Source organism: Octodon degus, unplaced genomic scaffold (assembly GCF_000260255.1).
Source record: "Octodon degus isolate 3935 unplaced genomic scaffold, OctDeg1.0 scaffold00156, whole genome shotgun sequence".
In the NCBI taxonomy this organism is placed as follows: domain Eukaryota; kingdom Metazoa; phylum Chordata; class Mammalia; order Rodentia; family Octodontidae; genus Octodon; species Octodon degus.
Window position 1 is genome coordinate 5,320,573 of NW_004524732.1, and position 16,868 is coordinate 5,337,440.

Sequence of the window (16,868 nt, forward strand, 5' to 3'; positions counted from 1 at the left end):
ACTCAGTTTCAAATTCATCTCAGTTGTATGGCACCCTTCCACAGTATATCAAGCTTTCCTTTCCCTCTCACTTTCTTTTTTTAAAATTTATTTATTTATTTATTTGTGTGTGTGTGTGTGTGTGTGTGTATGTGTGGCCAGCTCAGCCCACCAGGGGGCGGGGCTGGCTGGCATGTGGTGCTGGGGGATTGAACTGCGGTCCCTGTGCTTTGCTAAGCTTGTTCTAAGTAGGTGCGTTAGACCACTGAGCCATCTCCCCAGCCCTATTTTCTGATTATAAAGTCAAAATTATGAAGCAAGATATATTTAAAGAGGTCTAGTAGTCATGCCTATGTCCTGTGCTTTTTTTTTTTTTTTGTTTCCCTCTGCCAGATACTTATTATTTTAATATATGTATTAGGTACAAGGTCTCACTACGCAGCTCAGACTTGTAATCATTCTCCTGTCTCAGCCCCCCCCAGCTCTGGGATTACAGGACTGTGTCACCACGCCTGGTCTCAGTGGCCAGCTCAGCACACCTGGGGTTCCTGGGCCGGTATGGCATGCTGTACCAGGGATCGAACTCAGGTCCTTGCACTTGCCAGGCAGGGAAGGTGCTGTTCTGAGCTATCTCCCTGTCTCAGATACTTATCCTTATTAGTTTTATGTCATTATCTCCTCTTTATACCTACACTGGATCTCACTGAGTTGTTAAGTGGATGAGGCTGGCTTCAAACTTGGGATCCTTCTGCCTCATCCCACACATAGCTGGTATCACAAGCATGTGTCACTATGCCTGCCTTCATCCTTTCTTCTTTTAAACAGAAGCAAATATATGCACATAGAATGTCTATTTTTCCCCCTGCAGTATTGGGGATCAAACCCAGAGTATCAGGCACACTAGACAAATACTGTCCCTGAGCTAGCACCTCAGCCCGAGGATGCACTTGAACACCGTCATAGACTGCATACGTTCCGCTGAGGGGAGCAGTTGTTACGCATGTTTATGTTTAACTTCCCAGCTGCACATGTCTAGGGCCTGTTAATGTTTTAACTGAAGCTGGAGGCCAGGTAGTCCCTTCTTCCTTCACTCACTTGCCTTCTTGTTCCGCACTGCACGTGTCTGTCTAGCCGCTCCTCATTCTACTTCCCACGAGAGTGTCACCTCCATGAGGCAGCAGCACTCTGCTGGTTTGTTCTGACTGTGATCCCAGCTCTAGGACAATGTCTAGCACTCAGCAATGTTTGTTGATGAATACAAGAAAGTGGCGTATTTGGAGACTCTTTAGGCTCATGAGCAGATGCATGGATCTTTGGATGTAGAAGAGCCATGCCTGTGTCCCGCATGCTGTCCCTAAGAGGCATCTGCAGAAGACCCCACATGTCCCCAGGCACTGACTCTGTATCTCCTTCTCCCTTGCCCCAGGTGTCAAATGTGGGGGGGTCCTTTCAGCACCTTCCGGGAACTTCTCCAGCCCCAACTTCCCAAGGCTGTACCCCTATGACACGGAGTGCAGCTGGCTGATTGTGGTGGCTGAGGGATCCTCTGTGCTGCTCACCTTCCACGCCTTTGAGCTGGAGTACCACGACACCTGCGGCTTTGACTTCCTGGAGATCTACAATGGCGCCTCAGGAGACAAGGGCAACCTCCTGGGCAGGTTCTGTGGTCAGGCGCCCCCACCACCCTTCACCTCGTCATGGCATGTCATGTCTGTCATCTTCCACTCCGACAAGCATGTGGCCAGCCATGGCTTTTCTGCGGGCTACCAGAAAGGTCAGGCATTCAGTGGGACAGGAGCTGTTCTGCAGCCTGTAGGGCGCTGCCCTCCTCGCATCCCCAAACTTGCTTGGGAGTCTGGTGGCCATGGGCTCCGCCTCTCTCTTCCTCCAACACCCCCAGAGGGGCCCTGTGCTCCCAAGCAAGGCCTCCTGTGCTCCCATGCCCTGGCTCGCCTGTTCCTGTCATGGCATCAGGCTGTAAGGACACCGCTGTAGCTGCTTCTGCTGTGGCCTTTTCGGGTCCCTCTCCTGCATGCTTAGGTCTGCCCCACCCAGGGCCCATGTGCAGCTGCTGACTCCTCCTTCCCTGCAGTTGAACTCCTGGGGGTCCCCAAGCAGACTTGTCCCCACCCACCTCCTGCTTCTCCCTCCTTTCCCAGTGGCTCCTCCTCCTGTCTTTGGCCTCTCTGTGCAGACAAGCCTTCCGCCCAGGCAGCTGCCAATCCCAGAGCTTCAGGTCCACAGGCTCCACAGGGCTCCCAGGAACTCCTGCACAGGGCACCCAGCCCCCTGCCAAATTAACCAGTTTGGAGTCCTTACAGTTTTAGTGTGGTAGCCCAGCAAAGTCACAATGCCATAGGCCACGGGCCCCAACATTTCATGCCCAGGAATACCCTTCTGTCCCTATGCTGATTCTCAATAGATGAAAGGGAAAGAGGCCGTGTTTCAGTGGTGTGCATTTATCAGTTCATACACTTCACGCTGATTTGTGGTAAGCCAGTCATTGGGAACACACTGACCCCAGGGAACTAAATTTACATTTAAGTCATATGACCTGTAGGTGCCATTTCTCCCCCTTTTCTGTGGCACTGAGGATTGAACTCATGTGTGCCCTGCTACTGAGGTTTGTTCCCAGCCCCTTTTACTTCCTTTATGGGGGGCAAAGTCTTGCTGGGTGCCCAGGAGGCACTTGGCCTGGGGGATCTTCCTACCCCGGCTCTCAAAGTGCTGGAATTACAGGTGTGCCCCGCTGTGCCCCGCTGGGTACCGTCTTCTATTTAGAAGCTGGAAGTAGATGCAACATAAGAATGAAGTTTGTGCCAGGTGCCAGCAGATGCCCTGGCACCAAGGAGCCCAGAGCCCACTTAGGAGCCTCCACTCAACACTTAGGAGTCTAGTGTTGAGCGGGTCTCACCTGCCCTCTCACTACAGATTGTAAACGTGACAGACAGCAGTAGTACTTAGACTGGAAGGCAAGTGCTGGGCCGGGAATATGGCTCAGGAGTGCAGCGCCTGCCTGGTGAGCGGGAGGGCTTGAGTTGATTCCTGGTAGGCGGCCCCCCCCCCCTCCCCCGCCAAGTTCTTAGCAGCCCAGGGCAGTGCTCTGGACAGAGCTGTGCAGGGCCTGGGGTTCAGGAAGTACCTCCCTGTCACACTGCTGCCCTCTACTGGTGCCCTCTAGCTATGTCCTCTGCCCCGCTGGATTCCCCAGGGCTGTCCTCGCCCGGTGCTCGCAGTCAGAGCCAAGGGAGTGGGGCTGGGAGGCTGAGGTGGCTCAGAGAGCCGGTGTCACTTCTGTTGACAAAAGACGGCACAGAGGCTACTTGCTTCAGACCCCCAACCCTGGTTCAGTTCCCTCAGCCTCCAGATGCCACCAGCCAGAGCAGAGTAGACAATCCTAGTACCAAGTGAGAGGGCTCTGGCCAGTCTTTCTTCCAGCCAGACATGCTCTCAGGGTCCTGTGTGTAGCCTGGAGTTTCCCTGCTGTCCTGCCATTCTCAGCATCCTTTGGTTGAAGCCTTGGACAAAGTCCCACAGTGCCCAGTCTGGGCTCAGCTCTCTCCCCCAGGGTGACACACCCTGCCTGCGCCCCAGGCCATTCATAGGGCTCCAGCACATGGCTCCCCACCCCTGTCCCCTCCAGCCTCACAGTCTTTCCAGATCTTTCAGGTAAACTCCCTTCACCCATGTCTTTGTCTCAGGGTCTGCCTGGGCAACCCCAACACAGACAGGCACATTACTTAACTTTCGGTGCCTCAATTTTCTCACTGTAAAGTGGGGAGACTGGTGCAGCCTCCTGGCCGGGTTGGTGTGCAGTGTGCAAAGACGGCCCAGCATGGCTGCCTGCGATGCACAAGGGGTTCGAGGGGTGGCGGTAAGGATCTCAATGGTCCCTGTGGAGCAGCATTTGGGGTGTGTGTTGTGGGATGAGGGGTTGGAGCCTCAGAGAGAGAAAGTTCAGCTTAATAGGGCTCCCTTGCAGATGTGTGTGGTGGTGTCCTGACTGGCCTTTCCGGGGTCCTCGCCAGCCCTGAGTACCCCAACAACTACCCCAACAATGTGGAGTGCCGCTGGGTGATCCGTGCCTCAGGGGCAGCCACTGTGAAGCTGGTGTTCGTGGACTTCCAGGTGGAGGCCAGTGAGCAGTGCACCTATGACTACGTGGCTGTGCTTGGGGGGCCCGGGCCAGCCCACGGGCAGCACTACTGTGGCGCCACCAGGCCCCCAACCCTCGTGTCGCTGGGCCGTGAGCTACAGGTGATCTTTAAGTCGGACTTCAACATTGGAGGCCGGGGCTTCAAGGCCCACTACTTCTCAGGTAGGTGGGGCTCACCCCAGACCCTAGGCCTCCCTGTTAAGCTTCTAGGACCACAGTCTTGTCCCCTCAGGGCCTGGAGCTGATTAACGTCTTCTGAGGTGCTCCAGCACACTCTCCCCGTTCCCAGGCCAAAGTCTTCCTGATTCACTGAGACAGAGTCGGGTCATTTCTCAGCTCCTTAGAGAAGTGTTCACGCTGTGCTCTCACACTTACCATGCCTCTGGTCTGTACGTCCATCTCCCCTGCACGACTGACTTCTCCTTCTCTAGCACATAGGAAGTGGAAGAGATGCATGGAATTGTAGAGCTTCCTAGCCCAGTGGGGAGGTGGACAAGGTGAGGACGACCCACGGCAGCTTGTGTAATAGCAAGGATCATAGGAGACTTCTTGGAGGGGGAGAGGCTAGGGCAGATCCACGAGGGAGCTAGCAGGAGGAAGAGGGGGCATTCCTAGCAGGGGAGGGTGTGGGGGGCAGAGCCTGTGCTGTGCTCCTAGCACTAGGAGATGGTGGCAAGGATAGTATATAAACGGCTGTATTGGCCAGATCTGTTTCTCTGACAAAATACCTCAGAGAAACAACTTATGTAAGGTGAAAAGGGTTCTTTTGGCTCACAGTTCAGAGGTTCAGTCTATGGTGGGTTGTCCACTGCCGTTAGCCTCTTGTGAGGTAGACATCACGGTGGAGCTTGTGGTAGGGCAAAGCTGCTCACCTCACGGCAGCTAGGAAGCAAAAGAGAATCAGGAGGGGACGGGGTCCCAATATCCCCTTCAAGGACCTGATAACCCAACTTCTTCCCACTGGGCTCCACCTTGTAAAGATTCCTCTACCTCCCTATCTGGTAGAGACCTAGCCTTTAACAGAGGCCTTTTGGGGGACACTTGCCCAAGCTCAGCTGGACTCTCACCAGCCAGGGGTGACTTAGGTGTTCCTGCTGTGGTATTGGGTGTTATCACAGAGCTCTTCAGGGGCCCAGTGCTCTCACAGGGGACTGCAGTCAGAACGGAGTCCCAGCTTTTGGCTAGTTTCAATGTGAAGTGAGTTTTGGCACCAACTCTGGTCTGTGGGCGGTGGCAGGACCCTGCAGTGCCCACGGCCTGGGCAGTCTATGCACAGGTACAATTCACCCTCCTCCTATCTCCTCCCCCACCCAGGAGAATGCCAGGAGGTGTACATGGCCGTGCGGGGCAACTTCTCCAGCCCACAGTACCCCGGCTCCTACCCCAACAACATCCGGTGCCACTGGACCATCCGCCTGCCTCCTGGCTACCGGGTCAAGGTGTTCTTCTTGGATCTGGACCTGGAGGAGCCCAACAGCCTGACAAGGACCTGTGATTTTGACTACCTGGCAGCTTTTGATGGGGCCAGTGAGGAGGCACCCCTGCTGGGCAAGTGGTGTGGCCGCCGCTCACCGCCACCTGTCACCTCAAGCCACAACCAGCTCCTGCTAGTCCTGCACACTGACCGTAGCACCACCGGCAGGGGCTTCTCAGTAGCCTACATTGGAGGTGAGCAGGGCCCACCTCCATCCCACTAACTTGTCCCCACCCCCAGGTGTCCTCTGGTCCCTTCTTCACTGACCTCCAGCTGCCACCTCCTGAGGCCTTTCTCACAGTGGTGGGAGCCTCTTTCTTTGACTCCCAGCTCCATGGTTCCCACTTCTCCCCACCTGGCCTCTCTCCCCTGGAGCCCTGCCCCCTCTCCTGTTGTGGCTGATCACCTGGGTAATACACAAGGCACGACAATATTTTTTTTTATAGAAATGGCTGGTAGGGCCTCAGAGAAGCCGAGCAGCCTTGCCTGTGTCGTTCTGGAATACCACTGGAACAAACAGCACTCATTTTTCCCACACAAGAAGTCTGGGGCCAGGCAGCCATTATGGTGGCTCCTGAGCACATGCTATCCCAAATGGTAGCTCTGGAATACTCAGCCTCACAGTTGCCACGTGGCTGCCATAACTCTGAGCATCATGTCCAAGGTCAAGGCTGGAAGAAGGTAGGGGAGGAGCCCCCTGCCCCCCACCCATGTCCTTTTATCAGGAAAGCAAAAGCATGTCCAGAAACTCTCGCCAGGTTTTTGTGTCTCTTGGCTCTGAACTGAGGTGGTGGAGCCTGGCTGCAGAGGAGACTGAGGCAGCTGGGATAGGGCTTTTCTGCTCTTAGTAGTGTCCGTCAGGAACAGTGCCACCTCTCTCCTCTCCTCCCACCACTCTTCCCTGGGCCGTGGACCCCAGATGCCCCTGCCTGGACCTGTTGCTCTCTTGGCTGGGTGGTCAGAGGCCCTCACTGTGGAGATACGGAAACAGAGGCTCAAAGAGGGATGGCTCCAACTTCATCACAGTCACATGGGCAGCCAGGGGCACAGCTGGGACCCAGAGCTCACTCTGCTGCCTTCTGCGTGTCTGAGCAGGACATGAAGAGGGTGCCTAGGCTGAACTCAAGCAGATCAGGGCCACATCTAGAGGTGGCCCTTTACTGACCACACAAGCTGGCATTTTTTTAAAAAATATTTATTTATTTATTTGTGTGTGTGGCCAGCTCAGCCCACCAGGGGGCAGGGCTGGCTGGCATGTGGTGCTGGGGGATTGAACCGTGGTCCCTTGTGCTTTGCTAAGCTTGTTCTAAGTAGGTGCTTTGGACCACTGAGCCATCTCACCAGCCCGCATTTTTTGTTAAGAGTTGATAAGGTTGGGGGTGGTGGTGCCCACCTGTAATTCCAGTACTCTGGGAGGCTGACCCTGGAGACTGTGTCAACTTATTAAGACCCTGTCTCAAGAAAACAAACAAATGAGCTGGGATGTAGATCAGTCCCTGATTCAATCCCCTGGACCACAAAAGAGGGTGGGGTATGAATACCCTAGACAGACAGTCACAAACATTAATGAGGGAACCCAGGTCACAAGGCCTGGCCCTGAGCACCTCTGCCCTCACATTTCCCAGGCCTGTTTGAACCTGTTCTCTTTCTTTACCCAAAGAGACAGAGGAGTTGGGGGCCCTAGCAATGACAGAAAGAGCTGCAGTAGCTGCTGGCCAAGGAACAACCTCAAGCAGACCCTGCCCCCTGGGCTCTAGTAGGCTCTATCCCTATGGGAGGTGAGGACAGTAGCTCTGACGGCCCCACCCCTCCTCCAGCTCTACATGGACAGGAGCCTCAGAGAGCCAGGTGTGAGGGTGCCCCTGGGCTGTGCCACAGTGGGCCAGCATGTTCCTTTCTCTCTCCAGGGTTCAAACTTCTATCCGTAGAGTGAAGACAGGGACACGGGGTCCTTAGAGTCCTAGCCATGGCTAGTCTTCTTGACAGGTCTGACTCCTCTCAGCCTGGTGTCATTGAAGACCAGCCTGTCCCCATGCAGTGTGGCAGAGACCAAAGGCGGGCAGGCTCTGGTCCTGGCTTACCCCAGGGCTTTGTGCTGAAGCAGGCATGTAAAGCCATCCCTCCCCAGGGGCACACGGGCCTCTCCCTCCAGGCTAAGCTCCAGATGGGGCCCAGGCTGCAAGCAGCCTCCCCACACGGGGGGCAGCACAGCATCCGTCAGGGGTGACACACAGTTCAGCTCCACGCAGATCCTCTTGGGAGACGGCGGGCCCATAAATCCCTGGCTGCCCAGACACCAGAGCTGAAATATGTCTGAGGCATTTCCGGGAGAGAAGCTGAGAGATCCAGGCCTCCGCTTCCTCTCATCATCCACCCCTGCCTGTGTGCCCCTGTGTGCACACACCCGCACACACCCAAGTGTGCATGCGTGCACACACACACACACACACACACACACACTCACTCTCACACAGACCCAGACACACAGAGTCAGACTACCCTGGCTTGGCTGCCAAATAGCTGCAGCGACCACGACCTCAGGAGCCCCGGCCACGCAAAGGCTAAAGGCTCAGTGCAGACCCTGCAAAGAGCTTTACCTTTCAGAACTTCATTGCTAGAACTAAAACGGTGTTGGTGGCATCCTCCTCGCAGGGTCGCCACAGGGAGGGATGGTGGGTTCCCCTCCCTGCCCTCTTCAGATCTGCACCTTTCTGCCCCTCTCCATGCCATTCTTCTGGCTTCTGGCTTTTCTTAATTTTTCCTTCAGAACCCTCTACACTTAGGTGCACTTTGCATATGTATTGCCCCTCTGCCAACTAGAATGTGAGCTCTGCCAGGGCAGGGATTGGGGCTGGGCTTTTTTTTTTTTTTTTTTTAATTTCTGTGTGTCTTGTGCTTAGCATAGCAGCCCACACATAGTAGGCCATCAATATCTGTTTACTACATAACTGAATAAAGAATTGATTGAATGAATTGACAGGCACATGGCAAGATGATAGCAAATAGTAGCTTTATTATAGTTGAGTATTTTCATTCATTCACTCAATTCATTCATTTAACATTCATTGGGCTCAGCGGACATTGAGAGAATTGGGCATAGTGTCTGCCCACGAGAGCTCACAGTCCCATGGAGTTAATGGCTTCACATGTGTGAAATATCTTACACTGTGCCCTATAGGTCTCCATAAGAGCCTTCCCACCCTGGGCCTCAGTTTCCCCACATGCTGTAGAGGTGGGGGTGGCCCTGCCCCTACTGCCTCTAGCTCTTCCCTCTCATTCCCAGTGGTGCCCATGAACGTGAGCTGCTCCCGCACACACTTCCAGATCCTCATCTCTGCACAGGCACTGGCCCCGCTGGAGCGCACCAAGGTCTACCTGGGCAGCCGGAACTGCGCCGCCCAGGAAGTGGGCAGCAACTTCCGGATCCAGGCCCGCTTTGATACCTGCGGTACTGAGTCTCAGGTAGGGACCGGGGAGGGAGGGGAGGAGGCAGGTATGAGGTGGGGCCCTGAGGTCACTGTTCCTCGGCTTCCACCTGAGCTGGGGGCAGAGCTCACCTCTTCTTGGCTTCGCTGGACTCAACAGCTTTGTTCAATGTAGTTGCATTAAGAACTCAGGAGAGATGGAAGACAGGGTCCTGGCAGCCAGCCAGCTACAGCATGCAACCTCCTTGATGCACCTCTCAGGGGCGCTAGAGGTGAATACCACAAACTTCCTTGCTGTTCACCCTTTTCTCATAGAGTCCCTCCACAGCACCCAGTTCCTCACGCCTTTAATATGCAGAGAACCAGAGCCCTGTACAACTCTACCCACCCTGTCCAACCAGGTGCTCCAAATCCACCCTGGCTCCGCAAACAAAAGGGCCTTTCAGTAACAGGCCCAACCTCCTGCCCCGTGCTGCAAGCATTGTGTACAAGTTGTAGCACCACCCTTGGATTTCAAGAGCCATGAACTCAGGCTTGGACCCCTCAGAGTCCCTGGGCAGTGGCCCAAGCACCCTGCATGCTTGCTCTCTGACGAATAGGTTAGGAAGGCGGGGGCTGGACAGTGGGCTCTGCTGGAGAGATTCCTGGCCTCAGGAACCGGGCTTGCAGGCGCCTGGGGCTCTCCAGCACCCCCTCCCCGATGAGCCAGATGGCCTTGCTGGCCCTGAAGCTCAGCCCGTTGTCCCTGCTGTCCACACCCATCTTTGGACCCAGAGGAGATGGGACTGGGTAGGGGCTCTGTGCCAGCTGCCAAGACCCCCTGTAGTCACCCCTGCTCCATGCTGGAGTCCCTCAGGGTTTTCTCTGGGACAGAACCACATTCCACAGAGTCATGGGATAAGAAAGACAAAGAATCTCAGAAACAGGGAATCCTGGACTCCTTGAATTAAGGGCAGGAGCCATAGTCTCCGAGTTCTAGAGACACAGTTGGAGGCCACAACTGGCTACAGAGTTGTGCAGTCAGAGTCAGTGGCTTGAAATAAAAAGCCTGGCCACACCTCCATCTGAACCCTTCAGAGACTGGGCTTCCTCCCTTCAGCGCCACCCCAGAGGGCTTCCCTGCCTGCCTCCCTGAGGCTCTCTCTCACTCATCAGAGCCTCATACTTTCCCCTTTAGCGCTCTCGCTCTCTCTCTCTCTCTCTCTCTCTCTCTCTCTCTCTCTCTGTCTTTTTCTCTGCCCATACCAGGGATTGAACTGGGGACTTTTCACTTGCCAGTGTTTAAGTCACTGAGTTATCTCCCCAGCCTGATTTTAGTTCTCTTATGGGCCTCTTTCTGCTCTTTGTTCTGTCTTACTTTTCCCCATGTCCCCAATTCCAGGGCACAAGTCCTGTTCAGAGGGAGGAAAGGAGCTAGGCTGAGGTGCAGAGGCAGAAGGTTCCCCTGATGGGGTCAGAGCCTGAGACCCCAAAGTCACCAGGCCATGAGACTCCTGCTAGTGACTCCCTCCAACACTTCAAGGTGCCACCCAACCCTGGCTGGGTGATGGCAGCGCCTCCCTCATAGCTGCTCCCTCTGACTTGGACAGCTTGGACTTTAGCAGCTCCACCCTGGAGCCACGCCCACCAGATGGAGCGGGCTGGGTGGTCTGGAGGGTGGAAAGGCCACTGCAGATTTGGCATGGGTGGGAGTGGCCCCATGTGCCTGCTGCTCTGCCCACCACGATGCTGCCCTGCCCCGCTCAACGCACTCTGATCCCTGCTTCTTTTGCTCCTTTACACATTCGTCCCTCTCTGATGGCTCTCCCAACCCAAAGGTGATGTCCCTGGGTGATGAGTGCCTCAAAGGCAAGGACGCCACTGGCTAGGTCACTGGGAGAAAAGATCCCAGAAAGAAGGCCATAAGACACGAAGGAGAAGCTGCTGGGAGGCAGGGGACTTGTTTCTGGGCCTCCCTGTGGGCAAGTCACTGGGCCTCAGTAGTCACATTGCTAAATTGGTCAAGGATGGGACTGGGTAGGTGCTCTTTGGTCTGAGTGAAGCAAGATGAGAAGGAGCACAGTTGAGAGTTGGGCAGGTCTGGGGAGACCCCTGTTGGCTCTGTCACTCTGCTGTGCAATCTCAGACAACAGAATTCATCTTTGGGCCCCAGTTTCCTCATACATAAAATGTGCATGTTGTTAGTACTAATAAGAGCATTAGCCTGGCGTGGTGGTACACACCTGCTATCCCAGCATCCGGGAGGCAGAGGCAGGAGGACCACCACAAGTTTCAGGCCAGCCGGGGCTATATAAGTGAGTTCAAGGCCAGCCTGCACTATATGAGACATTAAAAAAAAAAATGTTATTATGGGAATTAAAAGAGGGGCCGGGGAGATAGCTCAGTAGAATAAGTGCTTGCCTGGCAAGGACAAGGGCCAGAGTTCAATCCCTGATTCCACAAAGAGTGAGAGTGAGCGAGCGAGCGAGTGAGCAAGCGAGCGAGCAAGAGAATGAATTAAAAGAAACAGTGCACTTAAAATACAGAACTTGGGGGCCGGGGAGATGGCTCAGTGGAATAAGTGCTTCCATGGCAAGCGCAAGGGCCTGAGTTCAATCCCCAGTTCCACAAATAAATAAAATAAAATACAGAACCTGAGGGGCCAGGGAGATGGCTCAGTAGAATAAGTCCTTGCCTGGCAAGTACAAGGGTCTGAGTTCAATCCCCGATTCCACCAAAAATAAATAAACAAATAAATAAAATACAGAACCTGGAACTTGGGAAATGACTCCCAGATGTTAGCTGTTATTGTTACCAACTTTTATTGACCCTGCCTCCTTGAAGACAAACACACAGTGGCTCTGACATTGCCCTCCAGACAGCCCATCTTCAGAGTGCTCCTTTGTAGTGAGGACACTGAGGTTTGGGGTGGGACTGGAGTCAGGAGCCAGCTAGTGCTGGAACTGAGGGCTACACAAATCTGGGGGCACAGGGGTAGCCCAAGACCCGGCAGATGTGAGCAGGTACCCTGTGACCCCGCAGAGAAGAAACAACACCTCGGTGATCGTCAGCGTACTGTACATCGACTTCTCGGCAGTTGGGCAGGAGGATGTCCATGAGTATGAGGTTCGCTGTGAGCCGCGGCGCAAGGAGGCTTCTGTCCATCTGCTGTCTGGCTCCGACTGGCTCGGTCCCTATGCTGCCACTGCTGAGCACCTGCAGGAGGCGCCGCCCAGGGATGAGGTGGAGGCACTGGAGGGCCCAGTGACCATGGTGGCCCAGGACACCAGTGACATCGTCTTCCTGGGTCTCTGCATCTTGGCTGGAGTCCTCATGCTCATTGCTATTGTGGTCCTGATGCTGCTGTGAATGAGCAGGGTAGGAAACTGGCATCTGGCTTCTCCAGGAGGTGATGTGGGCAGCACAGCAGGGGCAGGATGGTGCCTTGTGGGTGGCCCCAGACAACCAAGTCAAGTCCCTCCCTGAGCCTCCATTTCCTAGGTTCCCCAGCCCTGCTCTCTCCCAGGGCTGGTGTGAGGCTCAGAGGAAAATAAAAGGACAAAAGCTTTGTACATTGTACTGTGCTGTGATTGCCTTCATAAGTAGGAAGTATAGTATCCTGCCAGGGCCTCTACCTCTAACCAAAGTGATCTGAGGACCTCATTCAAAGCAGGCCTGCTCAACTTTAGGAACATGATTCCCTGTAAGAAAACAAAACAAAACTCTAGCAACAGGCCAAGGGAGCTGATGCCTGTAGGGTGCTGTCACTTTGGTCTCTGTCACATGGTGTCACTGTTGAAGATCAGTTCTGTGCAGCCTGGAGCAGGCCCCTCTGGGAGGTAGCAAGGCCCTGCTTCGTCAGGTTCCCATAGCAATCATAGGTCAGCCCTGCACAGTGCTCAGTACTGAAGGTGCAGAAGCTTTCCCTGAAGTGTTTTTGTGATGTTTTGTAGGACTCAGTTGGTCTCTCAGTGTATTCTGGGGAGAAATGATGGCAGTAATGAAGAAAGGATAGACAAGAGGACAAGAGCTGGATCAGGTGGTGGCCCACTGCTTGATTGGCAAATGACCCCCAGAACAACAGTAGGGGTGTTTATTTATACCTTTGCAAAGTTAGTATCATGTGACATGAGGTTGCCTAGTGACAACCTAGTAACTGTTGCCTAGTTACAGTTGACATTGACCAGGCATGATGCTTTTCTCATGACTGAAGTAGTTTGACTGCTTTAGGCACTGAGGCCTAATCCTGCTCTCACACATTTCACCAATTTCCAGCTTCAGCGGCTCCTAACAATGTTCGACCAAAATGTGCATGATGTCCTTGTCCTACAATCAGGCTCAGATCACCAGCCCAGCCTCACCTTCCAGTTGGATTCTCCTCTCATCTCCAGCCTCTCTCAGAGCTATTCCAGTCCACCCAGCTATTTCTGAGTTCCCCTCACAGGGAAGAGGAGTGGGGCTTGTGAAAAGTTCTCTGGGATTGTTATTTATTTATTTATTTATTTATTTATTTATTGTATTTTAGTAAGGGTCCGCAGGGTTTCCCTACTTAGATTGGATTTGCAGTGATCTGCCTGTGTTCAGCCTCCCAAGAGCTGGGATTACAGGCACGTGCCACCACACCCAGTCTCAATCATCATCTCAGTGTGCCCCAGGAGTAGGGCTGGCACAGCATGCCAGGGATTGAATCCCTGCCACTGTGCCTGCCTAAGCAGGTGCTTTAATCTGCTGAGCTATTCGGCTGGCCCAGTTCTCTGGGATTATTACACAAGTTGATCCAACCTTCTCCAGAGCTCTTCTTGATACCAAGAAGAGCTATTTTGTCAATGAAAAACAAACCAAAAACACATTAATAATATACCGCTTTCCCCTATTCACCTTTGTAAAGGTAAAGATCACTTAAGTTGCCTTTCAATAACAGAAATCTTCAGGTTGACCTGGGTGACCACAGGCATCAAGTTGAAAAAATAGTAAACCACTCACAATTCATTCAGCAGGGTGACGACATCCACAGGGCCCAGATTTTGTGTCTGTGGTAATGCTGGGCTCCAAGCACATAGTGGTATGTGAGTCAGGTGAGATCCCTGGCTTCAGGGTGTTTGTTCATAGTGTGGCCGAGCAGAAGTGGATTGTGGGCAGGTGAGTCGATAACTTGGAGAAGAAATGAGACAGAAAAGAGCCCACAAAGTGAGAATGAATTAAGTGAGGGAGAAAGAGTTGCCTGGACAGGAGAAATTGAACTGGTAAGTCCATCTCTTCCACTTACTACTCCCATGAACTTGGGCAAGTTGCTCTGATTCTGTGAGCCTCAACTTCTCCATCTGCAGAATGGCACCACAGTTCCTGTTTTGCAGTTAGAATGTAGCAGCATGATTGATGAGTTAGGAAGGCTGCTAGGGTAGGTGCTGGCAGGGAAGTCCGGACTCCACGCTGGTGTCTGAAGTACAGGCCCTTCCCTTCTCCTCTCCTGCCCACCTTGCTGCTGGTCTCTGATCCGGGTAGCTTCATCAGGCTGAGTGGACCTCTTCCAAACTCCATGGGCACAGCTGATCATAAGGGCCTCTGTGCCAAGGCCCGGAGCCTCAACTCGGTAGCCAGACTGCTGAGAGTCAAACCAAGCTCTGCTACTCACTGGCTGTGTGACACTGGGCAAGTCACCGCTCCTCTCTGAGCTCAGTCTCCTCACCTGAGGAGTAATGGTAAGAGCAGGGAGGGCTCCACCGGCTCACTGTGAGAATGGGGCGAGCGAGGGTGGGGCCATGTGAGAACACTGGGCAGGGGCAGTGGAGTGGTCACCACAGGATGATGCATCCCTCAGGATCTCTGACCTAGATACACAACTTCTAGGCCCAGCTGTGCCTCTGATTCCCTAACAGTGTGACACCAGGGAAGCCCATTCCTTCTCTGGCTTCAGTTTCCTTCTTTGCAAAATGTGACCAACACCACCCTCACCATCAGCACTGTCACTGTTGTAGCTACCACCATGTACACACCAAAAGGCAAGCCTTTCCCAAGAGCACCATGCTGAAGCCACCCAAAAAGGCAGGCGTCTAACACCTTTTCTTCGTGCAGCACTTCGTGCAGTGCCATTTTACAGATGAGGAATCTGAGGCTCGCCAAGGTCACTTGGCTATGAATTGTTGAAGCTAGGCTGAGACAGGAGTTCTTCCCTGAGCTAGGGGACTGCGCAGGGACTGGCCTATCTCGGCATCTATGCCAGAGCCTGCCATTCCAGCCCTCCGGGAGCCAGCACCATGATTGTCTGTGAGTCGTGGAAAATGACGGAGTGTCGGCACAGGGTCTGTTAGAATGGAAATGGCTGGAATGATAGCCATCAGCCAGCACAGCCTGGTCTAGAGGGCAGGCAGCTCACCTGCTCACCCACCAGTGCGCCCTTCTCAGGGAGGCTGAACACGCACGCACTCACGCATGCACACACAGACATGGCCCATCTGTGGCCATGGGGTGCGGCCAGCCTGTCCCTCTGTAGGGTTGATGTCACCCGTAGGGGCTCCCCAGCCAAACCCTCCTCTAGCCTGCAGATCAGGCAGAGCCATGCTTCTTTCTCCCTCTCCCCTATCCCTGTGACCTTGGGCAGGCTGCTTAACCTCTCTGAGCCTTGCTTTATGTGGAGACACCCTCCTCACAAGATCACTATGAGGAACGAGTGAGAGAAGAGGGAGAGCCTTCTCCACAGGCTCCACCCTGCCAAGCTGGCTTCCCTGAGGAGGCCTTAGACCTCAGAGTTAGGAGAGCCCTTCCATGTGACAGCAGAGAGGTGTGAAAAGGTGCACAAGGTCTGGGAGCTGGGAGAGGGCTGTGTGGGTGGAGCTGGAAAGCCAGGTGGGGTAGGGGTTAGGACACCAAGATGCCAACACTACCTTTCCCAGGACAATGGTGGAGCAGCCCCCTGTGTCCCTGGCAGCAGATGAGAGGCCCCACTGGGCAGGAGGAGCAAGGGGATGCTCTTCTGTCACTGATGTCTCCTCCCGGGGCACAACCCCCCATGGGCAAAGCTCTTCATCGGGTAAATCAGCTTGGCCCAGTGAGCTGGGCCCTGGGGTCCGTGCTGTCCCTGCCACCTCCTGACTGCATGACTGGTCTGTCTTGCTCAGTACTCACCAGGGCCGGCCCTGGGCTGGTGTGCTGGGCCCCAGGCATGAAGGAGGCACAGGTGGCATCGGGACATGGCATTGCAGCTTCTCTTCTCTCAGTTCTGCTGCCCACTGCCTGTGACCAGACAGGCAGATTCTGTGGCCTCTCGGAGCCTGTTTCCTCATGACAGTGGAACAATGGTGGGAACATGTATTGTAATTTACTGTGTGTGGCATTTTTCTGATTTATTTTGCATTTAGGGTCTCATCTAATTTTCTAAATAATTAGTATTCCTTCTAAGTCACAGCTGGTATGGGTGCAGCCCTAATACCTCTTCTTGGTGCCGTGCTCCGTGCACAGCACCAGCTTCCTGCATGCTGTACTCGCAGCTGCTTGGTGCAGACCAGGCTCCTGAGGCCCAGGGAAGTGTCGCAAACACTACCCCGTCACAGGCTGAGCACAAGGCTGTTCCAGAGAAGGCTCCCAGGAGCTAGGACTACCCAGGCCCACTCACTGTGCCCGAGCAGGGCCCCACAGCTCTGAACACGGCCCAAGGCTCCCTGGGACACCTGACCTTCCCTCCCAAGTCAACAGTCCAACACTTCTTCTCGGAAGTCAGCAGGTTCCCAAGCTCTGCCGGTTTCCTCCCAGTGCACCCAGTTCCCATGGGGAAGGTCACTCAGATTTCTTAGCACCACCTGGCTGCGCCTCTGAGAGCACACTGAAAGCCATCTCCTGGGACCTGCAGCAGAAATGGAGC

The 16,868-nt window shown here is 54.2% G+C and overlaps 1 protein-coding gene across 1 annotated transcript in view; it reads left to right on the forward strand.

The window, feature by feature from the left end:
* Cdcp2 (CUB domain containing protein 2) overlaps window positions 1-12,382 on the forward strand; it is an 18,344-nt gene extending 5,962 nt beyond the window's left edge. The window contains exons 2-6 of the mRNA XM_004642557.1: window positions 1,406-1,753; window positions 3,962-4,297; window positions 5,450-5,803; window positions 8,893-9,071; window positions 12,056-12,382. Of these exons, the coding sequence (XP_004642614.1) occupies window positions 1,406-1,753; window positions 3,962-4,297; window positions 5,450-5,803; window positions 8,893-9,071; window positions 12,056-12,382 (1,544 nt within the window). The remainder of the gene's footprint in view (window positions 1-1,405; window positions 1,754-3,961; window positions 4,298-5,449; window positions 5,804-8,892; window positions 9,072-12,055) is intronic.
* The last annotated feature ends 4,486 nt before the right edge of the window (window positions 12,383-16,868 follow it).